Source organism: Silurus meridionalis, chromosome 3 (genome assembly GCF_014805685.1).
Source record: "Silurus meridionalis isolate SWU-2019-XX chromosome 3, ASM1480568v1, whole genome shotgun sequence".
NCBI lineage: Eukaryota > Metazoa > Chordata > Actinopteri > Siluriformes > Siluridae > Silurus > Silurus meridionalis.
The window spans coordinates 9,318,108-9,331,176 of NC_060886.1; the positions used below are offsets into that span (position 1 = coordinate 9,318,108).

Genomic DNA, 13,069 nt, shown 5'->3' on the forward strand with positions numbered 1-13,069 from the left:
GCCGTTTCAATTGATACGGTGAAATGTACCCTCGTACATACTTATACATTCTTAAACAATGACAAATTGATGGTTTTGTATGGTCAGCAGACACATTAGCTGTAAAAAAACCAGTGACCCGTGATCTTTATTGGCACCCCTACATGCCACTGACAAATTATATGGTATGCTTTGGATCATGAGCCCTTCATTTTTCTTTTTCCATATTTCTCCTTTTCCTATTCAGTGGCCGTATAGGAACATTTTTGAATGACACATGCATGTTCTTTTTATATGTCTATAGACAAAAAAACTAGCACCTGTTAAAGGTATCATTCCCTATGTTGGTTATTCCTTTCTGAACTTGTGATCCAGTCCCCTGTCCTCTACATCTGCTTCTTTCAAACCAACTACCTGCAAGTCTTTCCTCACCATAGCCATAAATCTATATCCATATCTCACTCCAGAATTTTTCCTTCTCCTCCATTTCACAACCCACTTGTGAAGCATAGGCACTGATGATATTTATCATCACCCCTTCAACTTCCAGCTTCAGAAGCTCTCTTCACTTCCACTACACTCTCCATTCAGAATCAACCCTATACCATTTCTCTTTCCATCCACACCATGATAGAACAGTTTAAACCCACCTCTGATGTTCCTGGCTGTACCCCCTTTCCACTTGGTCTCCTGTACACACAACATCTCTACCTTTCTCCTCTCCATCATATCAGCTCCCTCTCTTCACCAGTCATACCCTTTGCCAGTCATAGTACCAACATTTAAAGTATCAACCCAAACCTCCACTCTCCTACACTTCTCCTTTCCCTGCTGTCTCTGTAGACGTCTTCCTCCTCTCCTTCTCCTCCTTCAAACAACAGTAGCCCAATTTCCACCGGTACTCTGTTGACTAACGATACCTGTGGCGGTCGTTGGTAACCCGGGCCTCGACCGATCTGGTATGAAATTCTGATTTGTGATCCGCATATTTGATTTGGCACGTTTTACGCTGGATGCCCTTCCTAACGCAACCCTCCCCCATTTATCCAGGCCTGGGACCGGCACTAAGAGTGCACTGGCTTGTGCAACCCTAATGGCTGGGTTTAATTGTTTGCTTTTCTAAATAACGCTTACAGAGCTTGGATGTATACTTTGCTTCGAGTCGTTGTCTTGTTGTATGGTGAAGTTGATTCTAAGTAGCTGCAGTCCAGATGGAATTGCATGGTGTTGAAGTATGGAATAGTAGTCATGTTTGTTTAGTATTCTTTTCATTTTGAATAAGTCTCAAACCTTCCCTGTTCCAGGAAAAATCCAGGCCCAAATACTTATGCGGCTGATTATATGTACAGTATTGGTCGTAGTGGTCATTGGCCAAAGGTGATTGAAAACCCTTCAGATATTTACTTCTTTAAACAAGGCACACTTTATGTCTGCATAGACAGAATGTGCACCAGTTGGTTCTTATGTTTATTGGTGGTGTGACTTGCACGCTCTGATTGTTCCCGAAGCCTACAGCCATGCAGTACACCACACATTGATCAAGGACGCAATCTTGCCGTCAGTACGACTATTTTTACTAAACGGATTAATTAGCCTTCACGGATGACAGACGGTGATAGAGACACACAAAATATAAACCAAAGAACACCATGGCTCGAAGCCAGAGTATTAACCAGAGACTCAAGGCTATGAATGTGACATGCTACATCAGAGACATTATCTGGAGAGGATTATAAAGCCTCTCTCTCTCTCACTCGCTCGCTCACTCACTCTTTCTTTCTCTCACTCTCTCGATCTTTCTTTCTTTCTCTCACTCTCTCTCTCTCTCGCGTGCTCTCTCACTCTCACTCACTCACTCACTCACTCACTCACTCACTCACTCACTCACTCGTTCTTTCTCTCTCACACTGTTTCGTTCTTTCTCTCTCTCCTCTCTTTCTTTCTTTTACTCACTCACCACTCACCACCACTCACTCACTCACCACCACTCACTCTCTTCCTTCTCTCTCTCTCTCTCTCTCTCTTTCTTTCTTTCTCTCACTCTTACTCACTCACCACCACACTTTCTTTCTCTCTCTCTCTCTCTCTCTTTCTTTCTTTGCTCACTCTCACATTCTCACTCACCCACACTCTTCTTTCTTTCTTTCTCTCTCTCTCTCTCTCTCTCTCTCTTTCTCTTTTCGTTCTTTCTCTCGCTCTTGCACTCTCTCTCTCTTTCTTTCTTTCACTCACTCACTCACTCGCTCTCTTTCTTGCTCTCTCTCTCTCTCTCTCTCTCTCTCTGGGAATTGAAGAGTAGGCTGGCTTCTTCATCTGCACTAACATACTGTTTATTCTATCTGTAGGTATCGCACATTAGTCTATAAATATGTTATTCGGTGCTCTGGCATATTAAACGTCCTTGAAGAAAGCTTTCACGTACCAGGTTGCCAAATATTTGTTTAGAAATACAATTGAAGAACAATTTAATTTCAAGTGTGTACTCTGAAGGTTTACTCAGCATGACCAAACAAAATCGCTATCATATCAATCGATACATTTTGTCTGGATTTTAATTTGTTTATTACTGTGTGTTGTAGGTGATGGCTGTGGGCACACGGTGCTGGGCGTGGGAAGCGGCAGCCTGGCGTCTCTGGGCTACCCTTTCTTTTACCCGGCAAACTCCGTGTGTGAGTGGGAGATTAGCGGGCGCGCCGGACACACACTCCTCCTGCACGTGGCGGACCTCGACATCAATACACACAACTGCCAGGTGTCCTACCTCCGGCTGTTTAATGGTATCGGAGCAGGCAGGACAGAGATAGGTGAGAGGGGGGTTCTTTCACGTCTCATTGTTGATGTTCTTGTGACTCTCGTAAGGCTCGTCGCAAAAAAATAGAGCCATTTAAGGATTTAATGGTCTATAAAACAAATTATGGGCCAGAAAATGAGCAATTAAACATATAGATAAAGTAAGTTAGTTCATTTGCTCATTTCCCTTTGAATTCTTATAGAAAAAGAAGTCATGGTTGTTCCTTCCCATGTTCATTTGTTTTAGGTAATGAGAAGTTTTAAACCTGGATATATTTCACATCCAATATTTGAAGCATGTTTTGACATTTGTGTACAAAAATACATACAAGCGAATTTCTAGCTTTTCCTCAAACAGTTCAGCAAAAGTAAACTAGCAAATGGTGGTGCAGGTGGTCTCAGTGGTGGTGCAGGTGGTCTCAGTGGTGGTGCAGGTGGTCTCAGTGGTGGTGCAGGTGGTCTCAGTGGTGGTAGAGGAATCTCAATGGTGGTACAGGTGGTCTCAATGGTGGAAGAGGAATCTCAGTGGTGGTACAGGTGGTCTAAATGGTGGTAGAGGAATCTCAATGGTGGTTCAGGTGGTCTCAGTGGTGGAAGAAGAATCTCAATGGTGGTACAGGTGGTCTCAATGGTGGAAGAGGAATCTCAGTGGTGGTACAGGTGGTCTCAATGGTGGTACAAATGGTCTCAATGGTAGTAAAGGTGGTCTCAACGGTTGACCAGAAATGTTAATGGTAGTACAGTTGTTCATAGTGGTACATATGGTCTCAATGGTGGTACAGGTGGTCTCAGTGGTGGAAGAGGAATCTCAGTGGTGGTACAGGTGGTTTTAATGGTAGAAGAGGAATCTCAGTGGTGGTACAGGTGGTCTCAATGGTGGTACAAATGGTCTCAATGGTAGTACAGGTGGTCTCAATGGTAGTACAGGTGGTCTCAACGGTTGACCAGAAATATTAATGGTAGTACAGTTGTTCATAGTGGTATATATGGTCTTAAAGGTGGAACAAGTGGTCTCAATGGTGGTAGAGAAACCTTTTGTTGTAGTACCATTAAAGTACCAAAAAAACTGTTTTGGTCTTGACCCACATTTTATTTGTCTAGTAGTTAATGCAGGGAGGGGATCGCATGATGTCTAGTAATTAATGTAAAGCCACTAATCTTATGTGCAATAGCATCAGAGTTTAATAAAGTCTAAGTTAAATAAATAAGATGTGCGATGTTTGTTTTATCAATGCATTATAAACAATTAAGTAAATTAAATTATGTAATTCTTTTACTAAAGAGACTGGAATCGGTGTTCGCATAAATGCGGAGAATGTAGTAGGCTGGTTACGTTGTGGGTAAATACTACCTGAAAAAAGTGTTCGAAGATCCACCCTGAAAAATATATCAGGAAATCATATACTGAGTATACTGATTTCAACAGACTATGATCGAGACCTAATATTTCTAATTTAGTTTATTGTCTTATAGTCCGTTCCCTACGAAGTGAAGAATGCATCACATGTCGAACAGGTTTGACCTACTGCAGTGCATAAGCAGTTTCAGGAGTGTGAGGAGTGAGCTGGGTTTTAAGATGCTTTCAGAGGAAAACAGTCCGAACACCTACTGAATAGGACATACCACATTTAGTGTGTATATAGTGTAGGGCTGAGGCTTTCGATTATTTTAGTAATCGAGTATTCTACTGGGTATACTCTCGATTAATCCGATAAGAAGTTCTTTTTAAAATTCAAGAGCAATACTAAATATACAAGAGAAAATAAGACGGGTCTCTTGAAATGAACGTCATTTGTTTTCTTTTTTAGAAAAAATTACATTGTATTGGTAAAATTGCATACAAGAACATCTGTGAAAGCTAATTTAGTGTATTTAATTGGCATATTACATCAAAATACAAATATAGAAATATAAAAATAAATCAGATTACTCTTCAAAAAAAAAAAATTAATTAATAAACACTGTTTTCTTTGTTTTAGTTTAAAATGATCCAAAAATGTGGAAACTTCTGACTTTTTTTTCTTGCATTCTGACTTTTTTTCTTGTAAACATCCATAATTTCTGCTGCATTGATTTGAAGCTGTGATTTGAAGCTGTAGGTGTATGAACGAGGCTCCTCTGCTTCTTCTGACTTGTTCCTCCAGAGCTGATTGTTAGACAATCTCTCCAGGGATCAGAGGATTAGTTTGATACCATGTGATTTATATTGATTGTAGCTTATTTCATTTTCAATGTGTAAAACTTTATAATAACCTCCACTTTTGAGTGTGAGATTTAATCAGACATAAGGATGTTGGTAAAGCCAGTTACTGATGTAGGTGAGGTGAGGAGGCCTGGAGTGCATTCAGGATTCCAATTCATTGCAAAGCTGCAGCTTTATAGAAGTTCTTTTACTCCAACCCATGTAAACCAAATGTTCATGGAGCTGGCTTTGTGCACAGGGGCATTATCATGCTGCAACAGGTTTGGCTCAAGTAAAGGGAAAATTGTGTAACTCCATCTTTGAGATAACAGAAGAACCACATATCGCTCTATAACGTTTGTTTATATAAATTTTGTTTGTAATATTGTGTTGGTCCCCCATTTATTGCCAAAACTGTTCTGATATGTCGTGAATTATAATCATATATTATAACCACCTGCCTAACATTGTATTGGTCCCCCTTTTGCTGCCAAAGCAGTTGTGACCCATTGAGCATTAACTTCTTCAGCCATTTAAGCAACAGTAGCTCCTCTGCTGGATCGGACCACACGGACCAGCCTTCACTCCCCACGTGCATCAGTGAGCCTTTGCCACCCATGACCCTGTCACTGGTTTAACACTGTTCCTTCCTTAAACCACTTTTGATAGATACTGATCACTGCAGACCAGGAACAGCCCACAAGAGCTGCAGTTTTGGAGATGCTCTGATTCAGTCATCTAGACATTACAATCTTGTTGTTGTCAAACTCGCTCAAATTCTTCCTGCTTCCAACATCAACTTTGGAATAAAGAGATAATCAGTTTTATTTACTTCACCTGTCATAATGTTATAATGGCACAATTTTATGCCTGTTCGGTGTATTTTTGCAGTGTGCCGCTATGTTGTATCGTCTGAGAATCAGGCATGCACATTCTTTGTTTTTAAAGTCTGACAAATCTGAAGCACAAACTCAAAATAATCCATCCATTCATTAAACCACCAGCAAAGTGGATTTGCTGGAGACGTCGTCCAGATTGATCTGATTAGAGACATTAAATGCCAGCCTGGTCGATCGGCATATCTCTTTACAAGAGGATGACCTGCAGTGTCTCAATCGACCCGTATTATATTCATACCTCAGACACGTCTGTGGTGTCTGTGGATGAATTGCGGATTTGAACAACTCACCCGGGTATAAGAAGTTTTTCAGCATGCAAGCATGTCAGTAACGGCGTTCTGAAGTATTATTTTTTTTTTTGGCAAGTGTTCGCTGTTTGTCTGAAATAGGAATGGAGCGAGCGCTGTTGTTTTTCAGCTCGTAGTGAATTATAATCCTAGGGTCTGCTTTATCCAAGAGCACTTAACCAATGGATTGGCTCCAGATTTTCAATAAAGCGCATAACACTGGGATTAGTGTATCCTTGCACAACTATGTGCCTGTAAGCCACTTCACAATCTGTGTTTCTGTGGAGTTCTCACTTCCTGTCCCCTTCTTTTCTCTCATTTTCTTTCTCCCTTTGTTTGTGTGCACACATACATATATATAATATTTACATACACATATATATCATATATATATCATGTATGTGCAGTGAAGTTCTGTCACGGAGACGTGAGCGGTCCGAAGGAGGTGAATTCGTCTGGCCATCAGGTCACGGTGCAGTTTATGAGCGGCCCACGCAGCCTCGGGCGCGGCTTCTTCCTCTCCTACGCCAGCAGTCAGCAGCCAGGTAAACACACTCCCACCTCTGACTCACACTCACACACTCACTCGCACTCCGACACGATATCACATGGGATTCTGTGGGAAATAGAACAGACCCAGTCTGCTTTGTCAGACACTTTTATCCACCTTTCTGACTAACACAATTCAACAGACAGGTTTAAAAACGTTTCCAACGGGTTTTGAAGGCGAGCTGCTGAGTAATCGTGTAGGAGTCCAATAATGGCATCAAAGTTAACCTTTTTTTTTTTTTTTTTACAAAAATTTAATATTAGGGATAGATTTAATGCAGACACCGTTAAAGATGATAATTATATGGTTCAATAAAAATGTTTGAAAGATTTTTTTATGGTGCTGATTTATTGGTTTATTTGTATATGTTGTATTTCTTTCCCTCTGAGAATAACAGTGTTCAATGGGACTTCAGTGATCTCGGCACAACCGTTAACAACAACCGATCGTCTCTTTACTTGTTTTTCTATATAAATTCCATTTTATTTGTATGGTGCTTTTAACAATGGACACTGTCCGAAATCAGGTTATAAGTTTATTGGCTATTTTTTTTTCCCCCTCATAAGTGTAGCCCTAATGAATGAGCCAGTAGTGACATTGGCAAAACAAAAAAAAAAACTCCTTGAGATGGTATGAGGAAAAAAATCTTGAGAGGAACCAGACTCAAAAGGCAACCCATCATTATCTGGGTGGCACCAAATGACCTTTGATTATAGTTCCATCATTGTTGAGGTGTTCAGTGATGGGTGCTTAAATGCAGAACGTTTCAGTGTTAACTTTCAGTGTAATATTAGTGAGTAATAAAGACAGGAAGTTCTTGAGTTCCAGAATCCAGGTTGACATGAAGAGCATGATTGAGATATAGCAGGAAAGTTAAGGGAAAACTAAACTATAAGAGGAAGAACTGAGAGAGCTGGGCACACTGAGAGATTAAAGTCCTGCTGCATGTTATCTTAATGTTAGAATGTTTGCTTCAAGCTGGTCAGCAGATAGTAGCGAGAGATGTTAATACGACGCCACATAGAGGACAATAGCAAGTAATGTTAATAAGAATCTAATCAGCAAATAATAGCAAATAATGTTAATAGGTTAATTAGATAATCGTTAGCTAGTCGAAGAACAATAGTGAGTAATGTTAATAAGAAGCTAATCAGAGGACACCATCACGTAATGTTTATAGAAAGTTGGTCAGAAGACACTAGCGAGTAATGCTAATAAGAAGGTAGTCAGAGGACAGTAAAGATTAATGTTTATAGAAAGCTAGTCAGAAGAAACTAGCGAGTAATACTAATAAGAAGGTAGTCAGAGAAGAGTAAAGATTAATGTTAATAGAAAAGCTAGTCAGAAGACACTAGCGAGTAATGTTAGTAAGAAGCTAATCAGAGGACACTATCACGTAATGTTAACAGGAAGCTTGTGAGAGTACAGTAGTGAGCAATGCTAATATTTGTTTCTTTGCTGGTTGTAAGCCGCAAATTGATAGTCGCAACTCAACCTTGAACGCAGCTTTATTACTACTAGTACTGATTTCAACAGAATTGTAGGTTTAATCAAATCAAGTGGCTTTATTGTCATTTTAGCCGTGTCCGGCCGATACAGAACATCGTGAAGCCAAGCGACATTCCTCCACAATCACAGTGTTACATGAATGAAGAACAAACCAAGAAACCTACACAGGATGCCATAAAGTCGACCACATATTCATTATAAAGACCAATATGCAGAAAGTCGAGGAAGGATTTTGTCCTTTGACATACCATGATGTCATCTTGTTTGAAAGCGCTGTCATCTAAATGGCTACGTCCCCGAGCTTCTCACGTCAGTCCATTAGTGTTAGCGAAAAACGAGTTGAAGGAAGGCATAGTAGGATCAGATCATGCTGGCATCAATGTGCATTGGGACTCTTGTGTAATATCATTGTACAGTCATAATTTGCTGGGAGCACTGCATCTATATAAACACACCTCACAGGCTCTGAACATGGGAAATATGATGTGTTTCTAATTTTGGCCCAAAACACAGATTGGAGTCGGTGTATTTTCCTGGGATCCGTCCACAAACCGAGGAAAAGGAGCATCGTGGGTGTGAATCACGGATGTGTGAACTTGCGTAATGATACAAAAAAATAAATAAAAATCATAACTGCATTCCTGGTTATATTACAATAAACTGGAATGAGGAGCTGTTAGCAGGGTGAGTGCGTGTGCGAGCGCTTGTGCAAGCATGTGCGTGTGTGTATGCGTGTTCCTGCCCGAGACTACACCTCTGATGAGGTTGGCGTAGGAGTCACCATGGTGACGTCTGTGTGTGTTTGTACAGATGAGAGGGAGGGGCCTCATGTGCAACTGATTAAGAAGGAAAAATCGGAGCGAATTTCTTTCGGGTCGTTTCTTACAGAAGTCATGATTGCATTAGTGCAGACACAGGCTGTAAGGCATCAAATGTCCGGAACGTGTGTGTGTGTGTGTGTGTGTGTGTGTGTGTGTGTGTGTGTGTGTGTGTGGAGAAGGGAGAATAAAATCTCAGTGACTCCAGAGACAGGGTGTGCTTTCGAAAATGCATCACTTTGCAAATAGAATTACTAAACTGCACTCTTCGAGCGAAAGGAAGTGATGTCGTATTCGGAGGTTATTGTGTCGATATAGGTTGAGAGGTTGAGCATAATGCTTTAAAGGGGACACGGAACAGAGCGGCGGGAATGCGAGCTTTCAGGCGAGCGTCTGTGCCTTATCGGCATGTCTGTGTATCGTCAGTGCCTGTCCGAGGAGTCTAGACTAAGTAAATTAACTGTGTCTGAAATCACATGCTCATCTGTTAGACGGTTCTGTGTAACAGAGTAGAGTGTTCACGCTGTGGTGTGCGAGCAAATGTTGAGTGAAAGGACCCAGATGATAAACTGTGGAACCATAATCACTGTGTTCCCATCATGTCTCATCCTGCATGGTGAAAAGAGGGAGGGGATTTTAATGGACAGGTAATGGACACAACCATTATCTGTCCAGCCAAATGCTTTTTGTTTAAGTACAAATTAGTTATACGGCAAGTCGAGATATATCCAACCAATCTGATTATCCCTGATACTGCTGATATTTATAATTGCTTTAATAAGGAATTGAACCCCACAGGACATGCTGTTATTAAATAGTACTCAACTTGAGCGTGATGGTATCACACCAATCCTAAAAGGGAGGATTATTTTCTTAAAGCAGCATGAACACAAATTTTGATTGTGTCTGTAAGTAATATGTAAGATGTAGATGTGACCATATAGAATTGTAAAACAGGCATTTCTCTCTCTTTTACACACACACACACACACACACACACACACACACACACACACACACAAGCAGGTCAGATAAGAGCTCTGAACGGCTTGGCACATCCACAGCTTTCACACCTCTGGAATTCCAGCAGCTCACAGGGGGTGGTGTGTGTGTGTGTGTGTGTGTGTGTGTGTGTGTGTGTGTGTGTGTGTGTGTGTGTGTGTGTGTGTGTGTGTGTGTGTGTGTACATGTACATTAGTCTTGTGTTCTAATTATATTTTTTTCCTTGCGGGATGCCTACTAGTTTATTTACCAGCAAACAAAGAGAGAAAGAGAGCGTGTTCATAAGTGAGGTTGGGGTGTGTGTGTGTGTGAGAGGAAGAGATCCTCTTTCAGATGAGTCAGGATGACAGGAGCAGACAGTGCCAGGCTGTGCGTTTGAGTAATGGACTATATTACAGCACACACTACCACAAGATACATCTTGCCTTTCTGTCACACACACACACACACACACACACACACACACACACACACACACACACACACACACACACTTTCTGCCTTTTTGAAGCTGTTATTATTGATTGATGAAACCCAACACACAGCTGATCCGCATTACTCCATGACAGTGAGAGTGAAAGATGTATTGAATACATAAGTAACACTTGAAGGTTAGGAACAGCTCTCGCACACACACGCACACACACTGTACACACATTGCACACCGGGCAAAGAGACACACAAACCACTGGGATCAATAATCTCACCACAGCAACATACTGAACACTGTTGTATCTGTAGGAGAGAGAATTAATGAGCAACTCATAGAGCTCAGTATGAAATGTTGCCAGATTTAGAGGCTTGTCTCACATTTGAGCTTTTCTTAATCATAGTATATACAGAAGAAATGGCTTAGGCTTGTAGAGACAATACAGTGTCAATGATTTTTAAAGACAAATGCGTGTATAACAACCCAAGCTTAGGTTTACCAATGTAACGTTCATTCACTACAATACTTTGTATAATTTGCCAAATATGAACTATGTGCCTGACGTATGTGGACACACATCACACATATGTATGTGCTTCTTTTCTCAGTATGAAACCTCTGTACTGGAACTAAGGAGTCCAAGCCTGAGCTCTATGACATGACTTACCAAGTTTGGACCTTAACCCACTGAACACTGCACCCCCATGTTTTTCACTCTAATGGTTCCCATCAGTTTTGAGACTCCTAGCATATTCTTCACTTTATTAGATACAATAGCTATCTCACACACACACACACACACACACACACACACACACACACACACACACACACACACACCAACAACAACAAGGCACTGCTGACAAAATCTAAACAAATCTGCTACTAGCATTAGATTACAGTATTACACATTTGCTAATATATACATATCAAATATGATCAATTTGTAACTAGCATAAACTAGCTGGCTAGTCCTAGAATCTACTAAACCTTTGGCTTATTTATAAAAAAAAAAAAAGGCATATTTTTGCTGCAAGGGTTTGAAAGCTTCTTACTAGTTTTGTAAATCAATTTAAGGGAGCTAGCACTGTTTAGCTAGCTATAAAGGTTGTTACACTTGCTGCAAAGCCAAATAGACATGTCCATGTTAATGAATGTTATTTTACAACCCTTTTTTTCCATTTCATTTGTCACACATACTGCTTCACACTATGTTTAACTTCTCTGGAGATTAAACTCTGTTATCTTGAAGAAAAATATTTTTCTATGGGAAGTTTTGGGACGGGTGACTGAGTATCACACGCTTCTTCCAGACTATCAAATGAAGCAGTTTTTCTGTTGAGCTGCATAAACAGTAAGGGTTTAGGATTGATGACATAAAATGAAACGAGGGTTTTGCTCAAATGTTGTAGGACGATTTTGGATTTTGTATTTTCTGCAGATTGACGGAGACATGTTCCACACGCACACTATCGCAAATCGACTCTTACACTGATGGACAGTTTAAGCTTTTTTTTTTTTTAATACATCGGTCTGTATTTAAAATAAAGTGCCTGAGGTGCGTGTGTAGTCGTATTTTTTATTTTATTTTTTTGAGAAAGTAGTAAAGACAGAAATACATATACAAACACACATATGTTGTACATATATTGTATACACAGACATACATACATTCATATATAGATGGAAAGGAAAAGCAAGGTGTCACTAATTTCTTTTATCATAGTCTTTCAAACATTTTCTTTATGTATTTACTGTTTTTTTTTTTTTATGTTTTTATACAATTCTCCCTTCAACCATAGATTTAGTCAGAAGTTTGCAATTAGTGCTTGTTTTTATTTTGTTTAACACTTGAGAAAAGCCGCAGCATCCCCGACATGCATTCATATTTTAATGTCAAATGAGCAATTTATCTTGTGTATTTATATCTTTATAAAATATCTTGTGTATTTATATCTTTATAAAATATCTTGTGTATTTATATCTTTATAAAATATCTTGTGTATTTATATCTTTATAAAATATCTTGTGTATTTATGTCAGGACCGAGATCATTAGCCTGGAAAATCTGTTCTTAAGTCTGAAAATACACTGTGAATATTTTCTTTGCAGATCTGATCTCCTGTTTGGAGAAAGGATATAACTTTACTGAGGCAGAGTTCAGGTATACCTACTCTTAAATTAAATGCATGCAATTGTGTATATACAGTCATAGAAATGTGCACGTATTCAGTACTTATTTGTGTGTTTGTATCTTTTCTGCAGTAAGTTCTGTCCTGCCGGTGTCTGACGAACTTTGGCGAGGTGTCTGGGACCATACCACATGGCTACAGAGATGTACGTGCACTGACTTGTACGCACACGTGTACATACAGACCACAACAAAAGCCTTTTAGAATTCAATCTGTTCCTCTTGTTCTCACTGTCTCTGGGTGATGACTTCATCCTGCCTTGGCTGCTTGCTGGAGCATTAATGGTCCCATGCTTATGACCTCATGAGAGGCGCGGTTGATGGTTTTCAACATCAATCTGTGGCTCTGTAGCCGGGAACAAATTGTTTAGTTTTATGCAAGAACAGCTTCAGAGGGTTCACTATGCAAAGGCCAGTTCCAAAAGTCCCTGG

General features: G+C 40.1%; 1 protein-coding gene across 1 annotated transcript in view; it reads left to right on the forward strand.

Moving 5' to 3' along the window:
* The window catches only part of dcbld2 (discoidin, CUB and LCCL domain containing 2), a 34,866-nt gene that overhangs the window by 7,366 nt on the left and 14,431 nt on the right, over window positions 1–13,069 (forward strand). Inside the window, exons 2-4 of the mRNA XM_046845307.1 lie at window positions 2,559–2,783; window positions 6,545–6,682; window positions 12,559–12,610. Coding sequence (XP_046701263.1) covers window positions 2,559–2,783; window positions 6,545–6,682; window positions 12,559–12,610 — 415 coding nt within the window. The remainder of the gene's footprint in view (window positions 1–2,558; window positions 2,784–6,544; window positions 6,683–12,558; window positions 12,611–13,069) is intronic.